This window comes from Anser anser (assembly GCF_964211835.1).
Source record: "Anser anser genome assembly, chromosome: 5".
Lineage (NCBI taxonomy): Eukaryota > Metazoa > Chordata > Aves > Anseriformes > Anatidae > Anser > Anser anser.
The window spans coordinates 12,844,687-12,865,332 of record NC_139725.1 but is presented as its reverse complement, the minus strand read 5'-3'; the positions used below and the strand labels follow the sequence as shown (position 1 = coordinate 12,865,332).

The 20,646-nt window shown below is 67.0% G+C and overlaps 4 protein-coding genes across 10 annotated transcripts; 2 read left to right on the top strand and 2 right to left on the bottom strand.

Moving 5' to 3' along the window:
• Positions 1-208: 208 nt before the first annotated feature.
• SSRP1 (structure specific recognition protein 1) lies at positions 209-7,962 on the bottom strand. Of its 2 annotated transcripts, none has more exons than XM_083840361.1 (17): positions 7,922-7,962; positions 7,162-7,349; positions 6,487-6,672; positions 6,101-6,206; positions 5,273-5,463; positions 4,959-5,189; positions 4,766-4,869; positions 4,542-4,670; positions 3,974-4,195; positions 3,734-3,806; positions 3,127-3,265; positions 2,923-2,968; positions 2,071-2,194; positions 1,400-1,570; positions 1,054-1,145; positions 731-914; positions 209-645 (listed from the first exon to the last, which is right to left on the bottom strand). In XM_083840361.1, exons 2-17 carry the CDS (start codon positions 7,213-7,215, stop codon positions 577-579), a joined length of 2,121 nt encoding a protein of 706 aa, XP_083696487.1. In that variant the 5' UTR covers positions 7,216-7,349; positions 7,922-7,962; the 3' UTR covers positions 209-576. The 2 variants fall into 2 exon arrangements, with proteins under 2 accessions (XP_083696487.1, XP_083696488.1); XM_083840362.1 differs by having other exon boundaries at positions 7,889-7,931.
• A 1,173-nt stretch (positions 7,963-9,135) lies between these two features.
• On the top strand, positions 9,136-12,693 carry P2RX3 (purinergic receptor P2X 3). 3 transcript variants are annotated; one of them, XM_083839892.1, is made up of 12 exons: positions 9,136-9,389; positions 9,633-9,768; positions 9,964-10,035; positions 10,107-10,173; positions 10,296-10,389; positions 10,476-10,553; positions 10,654-10,795; positions 11,364-11,500; positions 11,579-11,672; positions 11,771-11,836; positions 11,981-12,016; positions 12,186-12,693. In XM_083839892.1, exons 1-12 carry the CDS (start codon positions 9,250-9,252, stop codon positions 12,306-12,308), a joined length of 1,185 nt encoding a protein of 394 aa, XP_083696018.1. In that variant the 5' UTR covers positions 9,136-9,249; the 3' UTR covers positions 12,309-12,693. The 3 variants fall into 3 exon arrangements, with proteins under 3 accessions (XP_083696018.1, XP_083696019.1, XP_083696017.1); XM_083839891.1 differs by having other exon boundaries at positions 9,138-9,389; positions 11,939-12,016; XM_083839893.1 differs by lacking the exon at positions 9,964-10,035 and having other exon boundaries at positions 11,939-12,016.
• A 156-nt stretch (positions 12,694-12,849) lies between these two features.
• LOC310900065 (uncharacterized protein) lies at positions 12,850-15,663 on the bottom strand (the record flags this gene model as incomplete). Of its 3 annotated transcripts, XM_083837376.1 has the most annotated exons (6): positions 12,850-13,502; positions 13,748-13,859; positions 14,031-14,165; positions 14,252-14,418; positions 14,499-14,568; positions 15,097-15,663. In XM_083837376.1, the coding sequence occupies 6 exons, from the start codon at positions 15,661-15,663 to the stop codon at positions 13,444-13,446; spliced, it is 1,110 nt and encodes a 369-aa protein (XP_083693502.1). In that variant the 3' UTR covers positions 12,850-13,443. The 3 variants fall into 3 exon arrangements, with proteins under 3 accessions (XP_083693502.1, XP_083693501.1, XP_083693500.1); XM_083837375.1 differs by having other exon boundaries at positions 13,748-14,165; XM_083837374.1 differs by lacking the exon at positions 13,748-13,859.
• Positions 15,664-18,298: 2,635 nt separating this feature from the next.
• On the top strand, positions 18,299-20,634 carry LOC310900067 (uncharacterized protein; the record flags this gene model as incomplete). 2 transcript variants are annotated; one of them, XM_083837379.1, is made up of 6 exons in its annotated part: positions 18,299-18,865; positions 19,394-19,463; positions 19,543-19,709; positions 19,796-19,930; positions 20,102-20,213; positions 20,459-20,634. In XM_083837379.1, 6 exons carry the CDS (start codon positions 18,299-18,301, stop codon positions 20,515-20,517), a joined length of 1,110 nt encoding a protein of 369 aa, XP_083693505.1. In that variant the 3' UTR covers positions 20,518-20,634. The 2 variants fall into 2 exon arrangements, with proteins under 2 accessions (XP_083693505.1, XP_083693504.1); XM_083837378.1 differs by having other exon boundaries at positions 19,796-20,213.
• Between the last annotated feature and the right edge of the window lie 12 nt (positions 20,635-20,646).

Below are 20,646 nucleotides of genomic sequence, written 5' to 3'. Positions count from 1 at the left end.
ATGGAGGAAGCCCCAAACCGCATCAGGATCGACCGCCCGGCCTCCATTAGGAGGCTGATGGCTCCGTGATAGGATTAGGGGGGAGGCTAATGGACGGAGGCAGTGAGCTCAGCCGCTGGCCCCGCTTCAAGGCAGAGCCGGAGCGAGGCGGGGGGGGAAGCGCTCCTCGGGGAGCCTCCCCCCCCCCGGCTGCACCCACACGCAGTGCCCTGGGCGGGTGTTTTTTTATTCAATGTGAATGGACCCAAAATACAAAACGAAAGCAAAAAAAAAAAAAAAAAAAAGAGACCAAAACAAACCCGAGTATTTAAAAAAAATAAATTGATGAGAAACGGGGCTGCGGCGGGACTGAGGCCCCTCGCTCCGGCCTCCCTCCCCAGCCAGGCACTGAGGGGAGAGGGCTTGGGCAGGGGGGGCCGGGCACCCTCCTGCCCTGTCCCTGTGTCCCCCTGCCCCTGGCGGCAGGAGGAGGCCAAGCGGAGGCCAGGAGGGGCGGGAGCCCGCTGCAGCCCCGGAGCCGGGGCCCTCAGTCCTCTCGCTGATCTGGGAACCAGCCTGGAGCCAGCGGGGACAGCGCTAATCCGAGCCCGATGCGGAATCCTCTGAGCTGGGGGGTGGGCTGGCGCCTCCCTCCTCCTCCGAGTCCTGCGGGAACAAGAAGGAGGCGTCAGGGCAGCCGCAGCAGAGCGTCTTGTGGGCGCCTCTCCTGTGCCCCGCTGTGGGGCCCTACCTCCTTCTTGCTCTCTGCAGAGGAGCTCTCGTCACTGGAGACAAATTCCTTGCTCTTGAAGCTCTCGCTCAGACTCTTGGCAGAGGACTTTGTGGAGGACAAAGACTTGGAGGCAGCACCCTTCTTCTCTGCTTTCCCCTTCATCTGCTTCTCCTGCTTCTTCTTCTTCTTTTTAGACCTCTCCCTGTGAAGGGTAGAAGGGATATTAGCGTAACCTTGCTGACAGCCTCAGAGCGGCCCAGCCACCGTGAAGGCAGGAGAAGAGACGGCTCCCAGAGGCACGAAGCCCGGCCACCTCCCTCGTGTCTGCTCAGCACACTCACGTCTTGGAGCTCTCGGACCTGCTGCCCACGCTGTACTCCTTCATGGCCTTCTCGTAGTCCCTCCTGGCATCTTCTGCCTTGCGATCCCACTCCTGCAGCAAGCGCACAAGGTTAGCAGGGCCTTCTGCACCCCGTCCTCCTCCGCCGCCTCCACCTGCACCACCCGAGTCCAACACTTCTCCACCCAGGCACAGCAATGCTCCCACCATGCTCACCCCCACCAGCTCACCACCCCGCAGACATTACCTCCCCGCTGCTGAGATCAGGGATCCTGAGACCAAGCAAGCCTCCTGGAGTCCACCCTTCCCCTCGTAAACCTGCAACTCTCACCGGCAGAGCGACCCACCTCTTTCTTCTCCTTGGACATGGCTTTCCAGAGCTCCCCAGCCTTCTTGGACAAGTCTGTGATGCTGATGCCGGGGTGGTCGGACTTGATCTTCTCGCGGTTGGCATTCAGCCAGAGCATGTACGCTGACATGGGCCTCTTGGGAGCGTTGGGGTCTTTCCCCTTCTTGCTCTGGGCGGTAGGGAGCGGAGAGAACCAGCGTGAGAGCCCCGAAAGACCCCAGGCACTGAGGACTGAAGGTTACCCCGAGACAAGGCCGGGTCTCCGCTCGCCTCCTGCACCCGACCAGGAACTGAGCTGCATCGCCACGGGACGGGTTCTGGGGTCACACCCACGAAACCCGAAAGCACCCCCGGGGCAGGCTGCAGGAGACGAGCCCTCCCCCAGTCCAAGGGCTCGCCAGGCTCGGTCAGCAGCGTGCCCGTTGGAAGAGGCTCAACCTCGCCTCATGTGCGGGATGAATAAGAACCCGAAGGAGGCAGAGCACTCGGGCTTGGCGGAGTGACTGCAGCCCAGCGAGGCGGTGGGATCAGATCAGACCGTGACCGACGGCTGGAGGGAAGCAGCTCAGACGTGGCTCTCCCCTGGCCTTGCTCCCAAAAGGATCAGCAATCCGCGCTCGGGGGAAGCGGGTCCCGCTCCCCGCAACCCCTCCAACCACCACCTCTCACCTCCACCTGCTTCTTGCGGGGCTTGCGGTCCTTGACGATCTTGGCCTTCTTGGCTGGCTTCTTCTCATCCCGGTCACTGTCACCGTCACCGCTGGAGGAGCTGGCCGAGGCGTTGCTGTCAAACCTGCATGAGGAAACACGGTTTCAGGGAACAGCCCGGGACCCCTGCCCCAACGAGGTGGATGGAGTGGGAAGCAAAGGAGAGGCAGCAGCGATGAGCACGCGGCAAGACTTGCCCCCGAATTCTCCCAGCCTCCAGCAACCTGCAGGCCGGAGACTTCCCGAGCTGAAGCTGTTGTGTTCGCACTTAACAGCCCTCAGGGGGTTTCCCTTCCACGAACGTGGCTGATGGTTTCCTGAGTTCCCGTAAACTTTAGGCATTTGCAACGCCTCACGGCTGAACTGCACCGAGATGAGATCCACCCCTCCTCTCAGGCTCAGCCTGACTCCCAGCAACACACACGATGCCCCCGAGCGCTTGTGCAGCGACTGCAGTCCTCAGCCTCCCTGTCCCCCTGCTCGGGACTTCGCAGGGCCGTGTCCCATCCTCCTGGGCCCCATCCTCCTCCCACTGTTCTCTCTTCTCCAGCCCGAGGCCTCGCTCAACCAAACCTCGTCCAGAAGCCACCCGATCGCTCCAGTCACCGTCCAACCCTCTCGAGCACAACGCTGTTGTTACAAAAGTCAGCCCAGAAGCGCGCCCACTTCTCCAGACTTCAGGGCCGGGGATTTATAACGATCCTGGCTGTAACCTGGTGCTCCCCCAGTGGTCACAGCCCCATCCCACCACTGCCCCAACACAAATCCCTTCCAAAAGCAACCCCTAGAGACTCCTGCCCTGCCCCTACTCACTCTTCAGCCACGTCATCGTCCTCTTCGCCAGGGTTGAACGACTCATCTGGAAGGACAGAGCACAGGGGACAGGTGAGGACAGAACCTCAGGGGTCAGATCCTGCCCAGGAGCTGGGCAGGACTTAACCAGAGGGGGAAGAGGCCTGAGGACCCCCGACAGCCCCCCAGGATGGTCCCTCACGCACCCCCAGCCTCAGCACTCACCCGTCTCCTCCCCAGACCCGTCGCTGCTGTCATTGGCGTTCTCCTCCCGGATCTTGCCCTCCTCCTTCATCCTCTCCAGGTAGGCATCGTGCTGGTCCTCGTCGGAGTCGGCGTATTCGTCGTAGCTCTGCTTCATTCCCTGCGGGAGGGACGGAGTGAGAGGCGCTCCGTGCGCTCCCCACGGCTGCACACACTCCACCTCTGGAAGCCAAAACCGCTGGGGTGCTCGTGGGCAGGCCCCACACGCATGCACGGACACCCCCTGTGTCCCCTCCCTGTCAGGGATCCAGAGACGGGGACAGCAAAGGTTCCCCACAAGTGTTATCGGGGTTAGGGGGCCCCTCTCGCAACCCATGCTGGAGTTACTGGGTTTAGTCAGGGACCACCACGGCCATGCAGAGGAAACCTGCACCAGGAGGAGGAAGAGGAGAAAGAGGAAGGGGTATCGCACGGACCTTTTTCCTCTACAAGGGCAAGGAAAGAAAAGAGAGGTGAAAAAAAGGGAAAAAGAGGAAAAAAAGCAGCAAAATCTTGGAGAAAAGGAAGGCGCCAGCCCTCTCCCACCCCAGCCAGCAGGGCACAGAGGAGCAGGTAGGTTGGCAGGTACCTCCTTGAGGCCTCGGTTCTTGATGTTCAGCTTCTTGGCGTTGACGAAGTCGAAGAGCTTCCCGTACTCCTCCCTGCGGGACGCAGACGGGGCGCTCAGGGCCGGGGGGAGCCGGGCCGCCAGCACCCAGCACCGCAGGGCGACCGCCTTGGGAAACCGGCGAGGGCCCGCCCCGTGTGACCCACACGAAGGGAGGAGGGGACGGCGCGACGGCACGGCGCCAGCCCGCCGCGCGCCCACCTCTCTATGCTGCTGAAGGTGTACTGCGTGCCCTGCTTGGTCTCGATCTCAAAGTCGAAGGAGCGGGTGGTGGTGGTCCCGCGGGCGAAGTTGACGAAGGAGATCTCGTCGAAGCGGATGTGCACGGGCGGCTTGTGCACGTAGATGAAGCCGCGCTCCAGCGGGTAGAGAAGCCCCGAGCTGGCCTTGTAGGAGCAGGTGATGCACTGGGCTCCCGAGTGTCTGTGAGGGCAAACACAGCCACGTTACACCGCTGGGGGAGCAAACGCCCTCCCTACAGTGACACAGCAGCCCGGAGAAGTCCGTCAGCTGCTCCCCCTACGGAAGCCCCGATCCTTGCAAAGCCCCTTCCCCCTGACCACAGAAACGAGAGAGGAAAAGAGGGGCTGGTCCTGCTGGTGGAGTTAGGAGGGGACCCCAAGCAGCTGGCTTGAGATTACAGAGAGAAAGAAATGTTTCCCGTCCTGGGGAGGCCAGGGCACACTTGGCATCCCCCCCACCTCCACGCGTGCCCTTGGAGCAGGAAGACCCCACGTCCCGCTGCCCAGAGGCAGCGGCGTGCCCTCACCCCTGGAAGTTGCCAGGCACGGTGATCTTGCGGTTGACCAGAGCCTTCATGACGCGGCTGACCATCTCGTAGAGGGAGCCAGACATGTTCTTGGTGAGCCGCCCCTCGAAGCGCTTCTCCACCTCCTCCCTGCGCGGCAAAAAGGAGAGGAGGACAGTGAGAACGGGGGCCCGGGGGGTCCCTCGCCTCCCCCCGCAGCCCCCAGAGGCAGGAGGGGAGCTCACTCGTTCATGTTGAGGGTCAGCGAGATGTCCTCGTCCTTGGAGAAGAGCAGGATGAGGAAGTGGTAGCGGGTCTGGCCCTGCTTTATCGGGGGGTCCAGGCTGATCTGAAAGGAGACGAGGAGGTGAGGACCACAAACCCCCCAAGCTCACCGCCCTTCCCCGAGGGAGGACCCGCCGTCCCGTCCCTCCTCACCACGAAGAACATCTGCCGCTGGTCCTTGTGGGGGAGCAGGAAGAGGCGCAGCACGGTGGTGTAGGGGATCTTGTAGTCGAAGGTCTTGCCGTGCAGGTGCAGGAAGGTGGGGTAGATGCGGATGTCGTAGCGCCCGCGGGGCGTCAGGCACTGCAGCTCCCGGAAGATGCAGATGGCGTCGCCCGTGGCCTGGATCACGTCCGCCTTGGAGAGGACGTTCTGCGCGAAGGCCTGCGAGGCGAGGGGAAGGTCAGGCACGGAGCCGGGCACCTGGCGACCCCCAGCGCACCCCCCCTCCTCAGCCCCCAGCTCACCTCCACGGGGTCCACGCCGTCCTCCTGGGTGGGGGGCACGTAGAAGCGCACCTCCATGAGCGAGACCTCAGCGTCGTCGTTCTGGTGGAACTCCAGCGTCACCTCGTTCTTGCCCGTCGTGCACTGGGAGACGTTGCTGAGGGGGATCTCGAACACCGGCTGCTCCCCGATGTCGAAGGAGAGGAGCTGCCCTGCAAGGGGTGGGGAGGGATGAGAACCTAAGGTCCACCCCCCGAGGTGGGTCTCGTCCCAGATCTCCGCTCCAGCAGCACCACTGGTCTCCTCTCAAAGCCCAGCAATGCCTCTCCCCTTCTCATTCCCGTGCTTTCCACCAAAATCACCGGGCTTTCTCCTCCCAGCTGTGGCTCCAGAGAATGGCATTGACCAGAAATAAAAAGGAGAAACTGTTTATTCCCATTCTCCCCGCTCTCAGAGCAGGGAGGAGCACCCACCAGCTCCCCTAGCTCCTGCAGGAACCGGCAGGCTCTGCCAGACACAGCTCCCTTGCAGACTTCTCTTTCATGCTGGGCATTCTCTGCCTATAAAATCTTCCCCCCAAAAATCCGGGACTTGTGTGGGTATCTCCTGCTTTCCTGGGACGACTGACATCCGCGCTGTACCCAAAACCACCACTGGAAAGGGGACAGCTGCCCAGAGGAACACCCTGAAGCTAGGAGCTGCAGGAACAAGCACCCTGGTGGGATGGGACGCTGCTCCAGCCCCCGGACACCCCCAGCCCCACCACCTCGAGCTGGGAGGGCCGCCCGCGGGCAGCCCCTTCCCCAATTAACGGCACCGCCGGGCTGCTCCCGCCTTGCCACGACTCACCTCCGAACCTCACCGTGCCCCAGTTCCAGCCCTTCACGCACAGGTCCTTCTCCGCCAGCTCCAGGCGATAGTGGGCCTTGAAGAAATCCGAGAGCTTATCGAACTCCTGGGACAGGGCGGGAAGGGGCAGAGGAACAGGGAACGCCCGTCAGAGACCGCCACGTACGCATGGGCACCGTCCGGAGCCCCTGACAGGGGACACAGCCCACAGAACGGGGAAAGCGGGGAGGAAAACGGGGGTCAGCTCTTGTTGGAGGGGAAGGAGATGTTGTAGGGCGACGCAGCCAGGCACAGACAAGCAGCACAGGGAAGGATGGGAGGTGTAATGGGAGCAAACGCAGCCGTTCGGAGGGGCACGCGCGCGGGCAGGCACGCCGGGGGCTCACCGATTCCCGGAAGCCATCGTATTTGTAGACGTGGCCGTTCTTGGTGAGCAGCTTGAGGCCGTGGCCGAGCGCCACGCGGCGCCACACGCCCTCCGCCAGCTCCGAGGCCTGAATGTTGTCCACCTTCCCCGTCTTGCTGTTCTTGAAGATCACGCCCTGGCGGCTCAGCCGCAGCCGGCCGTCGTTCTGGTGGGAGCAGTGGGGGTGAGGCTCGCCCCGGACGCACCCAAGGGCTGCCCCACCGGGCACAATTCCTCCCCACGAGGTGACTTCCCCAAACCCCAGCAGGTTTTGTTGCTCCTTGCCACCCTCATTTTGGGCTCGGGCGGCCCAAAACAGTCCCAGCACCCTCGGTCCCAGCACTCCTTCAGGCTTTTAGGAACGATTCCCAAATGCCACGGATTTAAGGGGGGGGAAATCCTCAACACCGGGGCTGCACCACCCGATTCACAACACCCGGCCGCCCAGCAGGGGCTACAGCATGAAGAGGCAGACGCTCGGAGCACCGGGCCGGCACTAAAAGCCCCACGGACGTCCCAAAACACCCCGGCCCTACAAGCGAGGCTCGGTGCCTCCTTGCAAAACGAGCTGAGCCAGGATGAGGCCCGGGAGGAGCCGAGAGGGGAGGGACGGACCCGGACAGCCCCACGGGACGGGCTCCCCCCCGCTGCTCACCATAGATCCCTTCACCTCCTGGTAGATCTCGTTGAACTCCAGCGTGTCAGCCATGGCGAACGGGGCCGGGGGGGGCCGGCAGCGTCCCCTGGGGTTTCGGGGAGCGAGGAGGAGGCCTCGGCGAGTCTCTCAGTTCCCCCCCGGGGGGGCCGGCATGCCCTGGCGCGGGGACACTGAGCACTGAGGCACTGCGGGGGGGGGGGAAGAACAACCACAGGGGTGAGCACAGCGAGCAGGAGACGCCCCATCGGCACCGCGTGGCCCCGTGTCCCCCCATACGGCCCCGTGCCCCCCCATACGGCCCCGTGCCCCCCGCCCCCACAGCCCCATGACCCCCCACCCCTGCTCCTGCCCCCATCCCGGTGGGGTGCTGCCCCCGGGGAGGGCACAGCGAGGCCCTGAGGCCCCCCCCCCCCCATCACCCCCATACCCCAACCCTCCCCCGGCCCCACAAACCTGCAGCCCCCCCCCCCCCCACCTGAAGCCCCCTGCCCCCCTAAAACAGCCCCCCTCCCCCTTAGGGCACCTCCCACCCCCCAAAAAATGCCCCCCACCCACAAAAAAAAGCCCCCCCCAACCGCCACCTCCCCAAACCGCCCCCGCCCCCCAAAGCCACCCCCCCCAAAAAACCGCCCCCCCCCCCCCCAAAATTAAACCTCCCCACCCCCAGGGGGTCCCGTCCCCCCAGCCCCCCCCCCCCCCCCCCCAAAATCCGGCCCCCCCGCACCACCGCCACTTTTCCCGCCTGCGCAACACGAACCTCCCCCCCCGGCCTTCCTCCTCCTCCTCCTCCTCTTCCCCCCCCCCCCCGCCGGAACCCGCCCCCGCTTCCGCCATAGAGAGGGCGCCGCACCATGGAGAGCTCGGAGGACTGTGGCTAGAGCGGCACCCCACCCCGGAAACCCGGGGGGGCCCTGGCGGTGTCCCGCCCGGCACCATAGAGTTGCGGAAGAGGTGCCAGAGCGGCCCCCGTTGGCCAACGTTGGGTGGTCCCCGTGACGTCATGGGGGGGGGGGCGCAGCCCGGCGGGGGGGGGGGGGCCCAAAATGGAGCCCCGAAAAGAGCGGGGAGGGGGCGCAAGCACGGGGACCCCGGACGTGGGGGACCGCAAAAGCCCGGGGGGTCCCCAAAAGTTGAGGTGCCCCGCACGTGGGGCGCTCACCGGGCGTGGGGCACCCCCGAAGCCCTGCACGGACACCCCAAACGGGGAACCCCAAAGTAGGGGCACCAAGGGGTGCCCCAAACAAGGGGCACCCCACACATGGGGCACCCCAAAGCCCTGCACGGACACCCCAAACAGGGAACCCCAAAGTAGGGCACCAAGGGGCGCCCCAAACAAAGAGCACCCCAAACAAGGGGCACCCTATACAAGGGTCACCCCAAACAAGGAGGACCCCAAACAAGGAGGACCCCAAACAAGGAGGACCCCAAACAAGGGCCACCCCACACAGGGGCCACCACCGCCCTGCCCCACCTCCCTGGGACCCCCACCCCTCTGCCCAATGTCCCTCCTGCACCTCTCATCCCCCCCCGCACCCCATCCCCCACCCTCCCCTCCCCTCGTTGTCCTCCCTATCGCCCCCATCACCCCCAAAACCTCTCTGTCCCCCCTGCACCCCTCCATCTCCCCCCACACCCCCTCATTTTCCCGCCCATACCCCCAATCTCCCCCCATACCCCCCCATTTCCCCCCCATACCCACCCATCTCCCCCCACACCCCTCCCTCCACCCCCTGCACCCCTCCATCTCCTCCCACATCCCTCCATCTCCCCCCACACACCCCCGTTTCCCCCCCCCATGCCCCCCATCTCCCCCACACCCCTCCATCCCCCCCCAACCCCCCCCATCTCCCCCCTCACACCCCCCCATCACCCCCCTGGACCCCCCCCCATCTCCCCCTGCCCCTTCCCTCCCGCCCTCCCTCCCCACGCCCACGCCCTCTCCCTCCCTCCTCCGCCCACCCCTCCCTGCCTCTGCACCACCCCAGCTGCCCAGATCCCTACCAGATCCCTACCAGACCCTTACCAGATCCCTACCAGATCCCTACCAGATCCCTACCAGCCCCCTGCCCGGCCCCCCGGCCCCCCATGCCCCCCCCGCGCCCCCAGCCCTCCTGCCTGTCCGACTTCTTCGCCTACGAGACCCCCAAGTCGGTGGTGGTGAAGAGCTGGGTGGTGGGCGCCGTCAACCGGGCCGTGCAGCTCCTCATCCTCTCCTACTTCATCGGGTGAGCCCCCCCCCCCGGACCCCCCCGGGACCCCCTCGTCTCCCCCACATCTCTGGGGACGGGGGACACGAGGTGACACGAGGGGACGGGAGAGGGACGAGGGATGGCTGCGCTGCCGGGTGCCGGGGGCTGTCCGTGACCCCGAGGGGTGACACGGGAGGGGACAGTGCGGGGGGCAAGTGGCCGTGGGGGGGCGGCTGTCCCTGCCGCTCACCCCCCCGGGGGGCTGGGGGGTCCCTCCAGCTGGGTGTTCCTGCACGAGAAGGCTTACCAGGTGAGGGACACCACCATCGAGTCCTCCGTGGTCACCAAAGTCAAGGGCGTGGGGAGATATGGGGACCGCGTCCTGGACACCGCCGACTACGTCACCCCCCCACAGGTAGGGGCACCCCGGGGGGCTCGGGGACGGTCCCTCCGTGCAGTGGCCGTGATCCCATAGGGGACACCGGGCATCCTGCACAGCCTCACCCCCGCGGGCGGTCCTGCCCCAAATAACCCCCCCTGCCCCCCCCAAAACGCTGCGGGGCCAAGGGCTGGGGGGTGGCGGTGACCCCCCCCCGTCCCCTCGCCCCAGGGCACCTCGGTGTTCGTGGTGGTCACCAGGCAGATCCTGACGGAGAACCAGGTGCAGGGCGTCTGCCCCGAGGTAAGGGGCTGGGGGGGACGCGGGGGGCACCGGCGTGTGTCCCCCCCCCAGGTGACCCCCCCTCTCCGCAGAGCGAAGCCACGTACCGCTGCACCGCTGACCGCGACTGCCGGGGGAAGAGCCTCACCACAGGCAGCGGTGAGTTTAGGGGTTTTTTTGGGGGGTGTATCCCCAAAAATCCTACGGGAGGAGCCCCCTTTTTTGGGGGGGGGTCCTACGGGATGAGCCCCCCTCCCCCCCGTGCTGACAGCCACCTCTAGGGGTGCTGACGGGGCGCTGCGTGCCCTACAACGACACCCTGCGCACCTGCGAGATCCGGGGCTGGTGCCCGCCCGAGGTGGACACCGTCAGCGTGTGAGTCCATGGGGGGAGCAAGGGGGGGGCACGGGGCTGCCCCCCCCCCCGCTTCAGGCACCCCCCCCCCCTTTCCCACCCCACAGCCCTGTGATGCTGGAGGCTGAAAACTTCACCCTCTTCATCAAGAACAGCGTCCGCTTCCCGCTCTTCGGATTCGAGAAGTGAGCGGCGCCGCGGGGACAGGGGATGGGGTGTCCCCCGACGGCAGCTCACGGCCGTGTGTGTCCCCCCCACCCCCCACGCCCCCCTGTCCTCCCCCAGGGCCAATCTGCCCCCCCAGGCCAGCGCGGAGGATCTGCGGCGCTGCCGCTTCCACCCCGAGCGGCAGCCGCTCTGCCCCATCCTGCGGCTGGGCGATGTGGCGCGCTTCGCCGGGCAGGACTTCGCCACCCTGGCCACCACCGTGAGCCAGGGGGACATGGGGACATTGGGGGCACGGGGACACGGGGACGTAGGACACGGGGGGCGTGGGGACACGGGGACCTGGGACACGGGGATGCAGGGACACGGGGACGCAGCAACGTGGGAAGTGGAGCACGTGGGTGCAGGGAGGTGGGACGTGGGACATAGGGACACGGTGATGTGGGACGTGACGCGGGGATGTGGGACGTGGGGACATGGGGGTGTGGGACATGGGGACGTGGGGACATGAGATGTGGGGGCATGGGGCACATGAATACGGGGATGTGTGACGTGGGGACATGGGGACACAGCGGTGTGGGAATTGGGGTTGTGGGGACGTAGCGACACAGGGAGATGGGGACGTGGAACGTGGGGACACGGGGACACAGGAGCGTGGGACATGGGGTGTGGGGACGTGGCAGCGTGGGACATGCGGATTTAGGGATCTGGGTTGTGGAACATGGGAAAACAGGGCTGTGGGGACACGGGCTGTGGCTCTGCAGGGACACGGGGGTGCGGGACATGGGGACGCGGGGCACGGGGTGCATCTCGCCCTCCCGGCTGGGCAGGGGGGGGTGCTGGGCATCAAGATCGGCTGGGTGTGCGACCTGGACCGCTCGTGGGAGCTGTGCCTGCCCCGCTACTCCTTCACCCGCCTGGACGGCGTCACCCGGCACAGCCCCAGCTCCCCCGGCTACAACTTCAGGTAGGGCCGTGTCACCGCCTGCTGTGGGGACACCGGCGTGGGGACACCGGGGTGCCAGGCGGACCCATTCCCTTGCAGGCACGCCCGGTATTACCGCGGGCACAACGGCACCGAGCTCCGCACCCTCACCAAGGCCTTTGGCATCCGCTTCGATGTCTTGGTGTACGGCAACGTACGTATGGGGTGCAGCACCCTGGGGACCTATGGGTGCTATAGGTCCAAGCCCCCCCTACACACACCATGCCGACTTGGCCCCCTGCCTCCCTGCAGGCTGGGAAATTCGGCATCGTCCCCACGCTCATCAACACAGTGGCCGCCTTCACCTCCATCGGCGTGGTGAGTTGAGGCAGTCCTCAGCTCGGGGCGGGGGCAGACTGATCCCCTACAGCGTGGGGACCCCCCCCCACAGCCCCCGGCCCCAACGGTGCCGCCCCGTAGGGCACGGTGCTGTGCGATATCATCCTGCTCAACTTCTTGAAGGGCGCTGAGCACTACAAGGCCCGCAAGTTCGAGGAGGTGAGCGGCGAGGCCGGGACAGCCGTGGGGCTGGAGCCGTGCTGGGGGGCCCTAGGGCGGGCAGGCCCTAAAGGGGTGGGGGTGTGGGGCTGGGGGTTACACGCAGAGCCCCCTGGGTGCCGCGGCTGTGGGGCAGGGGCTGACCTGGCGCCTGTCCCCTGCCCCCCAGGTGCCAGAGGCCAGCGTGCCCCCCCCCTCCACCAGCCCCACGACATGTGCACCCGGGGCGATGGGGGACCAGAGCCGGGAGAAGCAGTCCACCGACTCGGGCACCTCCTCCCTTGGCCTCTAGCCCTGGGTGCCATGGTGCAGTCCCCCCTTTGCCATCGATTCCCTCTCTCCCTCCCCTCCAGACCCCCCCAGCCCCACGCCACGGCTGCCAACCCCTTCCCCACGCTGCCAACAGGACAGGGCAGGGGGGATGTACGGGGCTGTGGGGGTGTCACTGGGACCATGGGGCATGGAGAGGCTGTGGGGCTGTGGGGGACACGTGGCCCCGGCACCCCTATAAGGGCCGCAGGAGGACCCCCCAGCCCCCAGGTGAGGAGCGGGGACAGGGACAACAAGGGGGGGCTGCAGCCCTGAGTCAGGCACGGGGGGTTCTGCAGTGCCCCATAGATGTGGCGGGGGGACGTGGTGGCATGGGCAGCACGGGGCCAGGGGTGGCCGCAGGGGTGGCAGCGGGGAAGCAGGGACAGGGGGGCAGTGGGGCACGAGGGAAGTGGGGGGTCGTGAGGGTGGCTGAGGGGTAAGGGGTGGCAGCGGGGGCATGGGGACACGGGGAATGGGGTGTCCCCAGGGGTGGTGGGGGCCAGGGACGTGGGGGTGTGAGAGGGGGCCAAGGGCTGGGGGCAAGGGACAGGGGTGGTGCTGGGGATGCCGGGGGTGGCGAGGGACGTGGGGTGGCGCTGGGGACTGGTCCAGGACCAGCCAAGGGGATGCAGAGCCCCCTCACCCCAATAAACCTTCCTCACACAGCCCCCTGTCTGTTCCCTCTTTTGGGGGGAGAGCGAGGGGGCAATGAGTTGGGTTCGGGGGCCATGAGGTGACAGGAACGGGACGTCAGAGCAGTGCTGCCACACTGGGGTGGCCTTTGCTGGGTGCCACCACAGGGAGGGGACCTGTGCCCACTGCTGGTCACAGAAGGACCTCGTTCCCAAAACCCTGCTCTGCTCTGTCCCCATCGCAGCCCAGGACCCCTCACCCACGGGCCTACACCACAGCCACCCAGTGCCCCCCCACACCCACCCCCCACCCAAAACAGAGCCCAGGCGTGAGCACGGGTGCCAGCAGCTGAGGCTTTACTGGGAGCTGGGCTGGGGGAGCAGCCTGTGCTGCGGGGTGGGCAGGGGGGTGCCCAGCGGAGCACCGAGCCGGGGGGCGTCCGGGCGACAGCGCCAGGGCTCTCGTTTATTGGGACAGCACCCTCAGTACTCGCAGATGAAGGGCAGCCTCTCGCGGCAGTTTGTGCTCCTCCAGCGCCCATCTGGGGAGAGGAGTTGGGGTCAGACCCCGCACCCAGCAGCACCCCCAGCCCCCCCGTGCTCCCCCACACCCCCAGCCCCACACGCCCGGGTTCAGCCCTACAGCCCCCTCCCATCTCCCCGCCACAAGACCCCCCTGCGGCCCCCGGTGTCCTCCCGTCCCCCCCAGCCCGGCGGTTCTCAGGGCCCCGGCTCCCAGCACAGCCCCCGACCCCCCGCACGCCCCCCGAGCCCCCCGGGCACTGACTTGCGGTGCAGAGGGTGGTGCAGAAGCGCCCCGTGAGCAGCGGGTAGCCGTGCAGCCAGTACGCGTAGTTCCAGCCGCTGTTGTCAGACCAGTGGCAGAACACGCTGCCGCCCTGCGGGGTCACCGGCCTCAGGCGTGGGGACACCGCGGGGACACCCGCAGGGACACCCGCGGGGCTGAGGCGTCCGGGGATGGCGGGACGGGGGGTGCCGGGGTCGAGGGGAGGGACTGGGACCCCGGGACAGGCCCGGGGCCGTGCGGACACGTGCCCGCGGCCCCTTACCACAGGACGGGTGATGGCCCCGATCCAGACGCGCCCGTTGTTGACGCGGGTGCGAGCCCTGCACTGCAGCAGGACGTTGGCGTGGTAGCTGTGGATGGAGGCCAGGCGCCCGCGGTAGCAGCGGGAGCACACTCTCTGCGGGGGGACGGCGCTGGTTACGGGGACACGCCGGGGCCGGGCGGCACCGGGAGCCCCCAGCCCAGTCCCCGAGCCCTGCCCACCTGCGCGGTGTGGAAGTTCTGGCACCGCCGCACGATGATGTAGCGGAAGGTGCGGGCGCTCTGCGGGTCCGTGATGTTCAGCGCCTTCGTCTCGTCCTCCAGCGGGCACTCCACGCCCTCAGCCTCGGCCTCCAGCTCCGGCTCGGCCACCTCGGAGGTGACAGCGGCTGGGGACAGCGGTGGGCGTCACTGTGGGTGTCCCCACAGTACCCTCAGGTGTCCCTCCCGTGTCCCTGGAGGCACTCACCCAGGTGGCGGGCAGAGGCCGTGCCCAGCAGGGCCAGGGCGAGGAGCAGGCAGGGCTGCATGGTGGGGCGCTGCGGGGACACGGGAGGACTTGGGGGGACCCCCTTGTCCTGGGGACCGTCTGGCCCTGGGGGACGTCCCCAGAGACCGGGGACCCTCAGCTATCCATGGCACCACCCCCACAGCCCCAGTCCCCTGTGCCACCACATGCCCCTCGCCACCCCCGGCATCCCCAGCACCACCCCTGTCCCTTGCCCCCAGCCCTTGGCCCCCTCTCACACCCCCACGTCCCTGGCCCCCACCACCCCTGGGGACACCCCATTCCCCGTGTCCCCATGCCCCCGCTGCCACCCCTTACCCCTCAGCCACCCCCACGACCCCCCACTTCCCTCGTGCCCCGCTGCCCCCTGTCCCTGCTTCCCCGCTGCCACCCCTGCGGCCACCCCTGGCCCCGTGCTGCCCGTGCCACCACGTCCCCCCGCCACATCTACGGGGCACTGCAGAGCCCCCCGTGCCTGACTCAGGGCTGCAGCCCCCAGCCCCCTCCTGGCAGCTCAGGGCTGCAGCCCCCCCCGGCTGTCCCCGTCCCCGCTCCTCACCTGGGGGCTGGGGGAGCTCTGCCTGCTGCGGCCCTTATAGGGGTGCCGGGGCCACGTGTCCCCGCATCCTTGCGCCACCCCAGCCCCAGCCCCGCCGCAGCCCCAGGCCACCAACCGCCAGCGGCTCTGACCTGAGGGGACAGTGGGGGGGACCCCGGGGGTGCTGGGGACACGTTGGCCGCTTGCCCAAGGCCACTTCCTCCCCCGGCGGCCGCTGGCCCCGCAGTGGCTGGTGCCAGCCGTTGGCCCCAGAACCACTACCCTCTGGGGCACCCTGTGCCTCCCGCCCCGCGGAGCTGCGGGGGCCAGCACAGGGCCCGTGCTCCCCCCCAGCCCTGTCCCAGCCCCAGGGGCCCGGGCAGGGCCCACTCGGCCTTGCCCCCCTGTGCCCCCAGCCCCACCTGCCCGCTCTGGGGGCTCAGCGCTCCAAACGTCCCTGAGGTGCCCGCAGCGGGGGCCACCTCTGCTCCTGGGGACATGTCCCCTCCGTGTCCTCACGCCACGGTGCCTCAGATGTGCCTCTGCCATTGCCAGGCCCCGCCATGCCCAGGGACATGTTGTCACCATGCCCAGAGACGTGTTGTCACCATGCCCAGCCCTGCTGGACCTGGCAGCGGGTCCCCTACATGACGTGGCCCCCACCGTGCCCGTGGATATTTCCCCGCCGTGCCCTGACCACGCACCGCCGTGCGTTTGTGCACACGCTGCGGGGAATAAACCTGATGGAACAGGGAGGTGCGCACAGCCCCAGGACCGCGGTCTTGTTGGGGTCGTGGAGATGTGGTGGGATGGCTCCCGTGGCTGGAGAGCTGCACTGGGAGGCTACAGGCCCCTTGGGAAGGACAGGCCAGGAGGAATAGGAGGAGGACTTGTGCTTTACGGGAGACAGCAGCTAAAGAGCGCATTGAGATCTGCCTGGGATGGGTGGATGAGGAGCCAGCTATCAAAAAAACACCTGAGGGACAACGGGGTCCCTGATCAGAGCCAACGTGTGTTCACAAGGGAAAGTCCTGCTTCACAAACTTAATTTCCTTTTAGGACAAGGTCACCCATCTAGGTGACCAAGGGAAGCCAGCTGATGCAGTCTTTCTGGATTTCAGCAAAGCTTTCAACACCATTTCTCACAGCATCCTTCTGGACAAAATGTCCCGCATGCAGCTAGACAGAAGCATAATGCAGTGGGTGAGCAGTTGGCTGACGGGTCGGGCTCAAAGGGTTCTGGTAAATGGGGTTACATCTGCTGGCCAGTCACTAGGCGGGTTCCCCACGGCTCCGTTTTAGGGCCAGTTCTCTTCAGTGTTTTCTTAAACGACCGGGTTTGTTCAGCCCCGAGCAGAGCAGGCCGAGGGGAGGCCTCACGGCGGCCTGCAGCTCCCTCACGAGGGGAGCGGAGGGGCAGGCGCTGAGCTCTGCTCTCTGGGGACAGCGACAGGACCCGAGGGAACGGCATGGAGCTGGGACAGGGGAGGGTCAGGCTGGGGGTTAGGGAAAGGTTCTGCACCCAGAGGTGGTCGGGCACTGGGATGGGCTCCCCAGGGCAGTGGTCACAGCACTGAGTCTGCCAGAGTTCAAGAAGTGTTTCAACAATGCTCTCAGACACAGGGTCTGATTTTTGGGTGGTCTTTTGAGGAACCAGGAGCTGGTCTCGATGCTCCTTGTGGCACCCTTCCAGCTTGGGGTGTTCTAAGTGCCAAGTCATGCCCCTGGGGGGGAACAACCCCAGGCACCAGGACACGCTGGGGCCCACCCAGCTGGAGAGCGGCTCTGCAGAAAGGGACCTGGGGGTCCTGGTGGACACAAGATGGACGTGAGCCAGCACGTGCCCTTGCTGCAAGGGCGGCTGGTGCTGTCCTGGGCAGTGTTAGGCAATGGTGGGGGACAGGGTGGTGGTGACTGGGGGACCCCAGGGTGGCTGGGGACTGTTTGGCTGCTTGCCCAAGGCTACTTCCCCTCCCTGCGGACATGGGGCCCCAAAGCTGCTGGTGCTGGCTGTTGGCCCCAACAGCCATCACCCTCTGGGCAGCACTCTGACCGTTACACCACCACCCTATTGCCTGCCATCATCCCCTGCTACCACTGCCCCGTCCCCTGCAACCCAGCCTACCAACAGCAACAGCCTGTCCCCTGCCACCACTGCTGTCACAGGGTGAAGGACCATCATGGCATTGCCAGGGAGAAAACGTTGCCTGCTTGTTCTTCCTGGTCAGGTAACAAGAGACAGACCCTGACTAGAATGTATATATCCCAGCCTTCTATTTAATCCTCTGGGTGCAGAACCTCTCCCTAACCCCCAGCCTGACCCTCCCCTGTCCCAGCCCCATGCCGTTCCCTCGGGTCCTGTCGCTGTCCCCAGAGAGCAGAGCTCAGCGCCTGCCCCTCCGCTCCCCTCGTGAGGGAGCTGCAGGCCGCCATGAGGCCTCCCCTCGGCCTGCTCTGCTCGGGGCTGAACAAACCCGGTCGTTTAAGAAAACACTGAAGAGAACTGGCCCTAAAACGGAGCCGTGGGGAACCCGCCTAGTGACTGGCCAGCAGATGTAACCCCATTTACCAGAACCCTTTGAGCCCGACCCGTCAGCCAACTGCTCACCCACTGCATTATGCTTCTGTCTAGCTGCATGCGGGACATTTTGTCCAGAAGGATGCTGTGAGAAATGGTGTTGAAAGCTTTGCTGAAATCCAGAAAGACTGCATCAGCTGGCTTCCCTTGGTCACCTAGATGGGTGACCTTGTCCTAAAAGGAAATTAAGTTTGTGAAGCAGGACTTTCCCTTGTGAACACACGTTGGCTCTGATCAGGGCCCCCGTTGTCCCTCAGGTGTTTTTTTGATAGTTGGCTCCTCATCCACCCACCCCAGGCAGATCTCAATGCGCTCTTTAGCTGCTGTCTCCCGTAAAGCACAAGTCCTCCTCCTATTCCTCCTGGCCTGTCCTTCCCAAGGGGCCTGTAGCCTCCCAGTGCAGCTCTCCAGCCACGGGAGCCATCCCACCACATCTCCACGACCCCAACAAGACCGCGGTCCTGGGGCTGTGCGCACCTCCCTGTTCCATCAGGTTTATTCCCCGCAGCGTGTGCACAAACGCACGGCGGTGCGTGGTCAGGGCACGGCGGGGAAATATCCGCGGGCACGGTGGGGGCCACGTCATGTAGGGGACCCGCTGCCAGGTCCAGCAGGGCTGGGCATGGTGACAACACGTCTCTGGGCATGGTGACAACATGTCCCTGGGCATGGCGGGGCCTGGCAATGGCAGAGGCACATCTGAGGCACCGTGGCGTGAGGACACGGAGGGGACATGTCCCCAGGAGCAGAGGTGGCCCCCGCTGCGGGCACCTCAGGGACGTTTGGAGCGCTGAGCCCCCAGAGCGGGCGTGTGGGGCTGGGGGCACAGGGGGGCAAGGCCGAGTGGGCCCTGCCCGGGCCCCTGGGGCTGGGACAGGGCTGGGGGGGAGCACGGGCCCTGTGCTGGCCCCCGCAGCTCCGCGGGGCGGGAGGCACAGGGTGCCCCAGAGGGCAGTGGTTCTGGGGCCAACGGCTGGCACCAGCCACTGCGGGGCCAGCGGCCGCCGGGGGAGGAAGTGGCCTTGGGCAAGCGGCCAACGTGTCCCCAGCACCCCCGGGGTCCCCCCCACTGTCCCCTCAGGTCAGAGCCGCTGGCGGTTGGTGGCCTGGGGCTGCGGCGGGGCTGGGGCTGGGGTGGCGCAAGGATGCGGGGACACGTGGCCCCGACACCCCTATAAGGGCCGCAGCAGGCAGAGCTCCCCCAGCCCCCAGGTGAGGAGCGGGGACGGGGACAACCGGGGGGGGCTGCAGCCCTGAGCTGCCAGGAGGGGGCTGGGGGCTGCAGCCCTGAGTCAGGCACGGGGGGCTCTGCAGTGCCCCGTAGATGTGGCGGGGGGACGTGGTGGCACGGGCAGCACGGGGCCAGGGGTGGCCGCAGGGGTGGCAGCGGGGAAGCAGGGACAGGGGGGCAGCGGGGCACGAGGGAAGTGGGGGGTCGCGAGGGTGGCTGAGGGGTAAGGGGTGGCAGCGGGGGCATGGGGACACGGGGAATGGGGTGTCCCCAGGGGTGGTGGGGGCCAGGGACGTGGGGGTGTGAGAGGGGGCCAAGGGCTGGGGGCAAGGGACGGGGTGGTGCTGGGGATGCCGGGGGTGGCGAGGGGCATGTGGTGGCACAGGGGACTGGGGCTGTGGGGGTGGTGCCATGGATAGCTGAGGGTCCCCGGTCTCTGGGGACGTCCCCCAGGGCCAGACGGTCCCCAGGACAAGGGGGTCCCCCCAAGTCCTCCCGTGTCCCTGCAGCGCCCCACCATGCAGCCCTGCCTGCTCCTCGCCCTGGCCCTGCTGGGCACGGCCTCTGCCCGCCACCTGGGTGAGTGCCCCGGGGACACAGGAGGGACACCTGAGGGTACTGTGGGGACACCCACAGTGACGCCCACCGCTGTCCCCAGCCGCTGTCACCTCCGAGGTGGCCGAGCCGGAGCTGGAGGCCGAGGCTGAGGACGTGGAGTGCCCGCTGGAGGATGAGACGAAGGCGCTGAACATCACGGACCCGCAGAGCGCCCGCACCTTCCGCTACATCATCGTGCGGCGGTGCCAGAACTTCCACACCGCGCAGGTGGGCAGGGCTCGGGGACTGGGCTGGGGGCTCCCGGTGCCGCCCGGCCCCGGCGTGTCCCCGTAACCAGCGCCGTCCCCCCGCAGAGAGTGTGCTCCCGCTGCTACCGCGGGCGCCTGGCCTCCATCCACAGCTACCACGCCAACGTCCTGCTGCAGTGCAGGGCTCGCACCCGCGTCAACAACGGGCGCGTCTGGATCGGGGCCATCACCCGTCCTGTGGTAAGGGGCCGCGGGCACGTGTCCGCACGGCCCCGGGCCTGTCCCGGGGTCCCAGTCCCTCCCCTCGACCCCGGCACCCCCCGTCCCGCCATCCCCGGACGCCTCAGCCCCGCGGGTGTCCCTGCGGGTGTCCCCGCGGTGTCCCCACGCCTGAGGCCGGTGACCCCGCAGGGCGGCAGCGTGTTCTGCCACTGGTCTGACAACAGCGGCTGGAACTACGCGTACTGGCTGCACGGCTACCCGCTGCTCACGGGGCGCTTCTGCACCACCCTCTGCACCGCAAGTCAGTGCCCGGGGGGCTCGGGGGGCGTGCGGGGGGTCGGGGGCTGTGCTGGGAGCCGGGGCCCTGAGAACCGCCGGGCTGGGGGGGACGGGAGGACACCGGGGGCCGCAGGGGGGTCTTGTGGCGGGGAGATGGGAGGGGGCTGTGGGGCTGAACCCGGGCGTGTGGGGCTGGGGGTGTGGGGGAGCACGGGGGGGCTGGGGGTGCTGCTGGGTGCGGGGTCTGACCCCAACTCCTCTCCCCAGATGGGCGCTGGAGGAGCACAAACTGCCGCGAGAGGCTGCCCTTCATCTGCGAGTACTGAGGGTGCTGTCCCAATAAACGAGAGCCCTGGCGCTACTTGTCCATGTGTTTTGGGGATGTGTAGGGGCTGTTCCCCCAGCCCCGTGAGGCAGGGGGGACCCAAACCCACAGCAGACACTGGGGACACCAC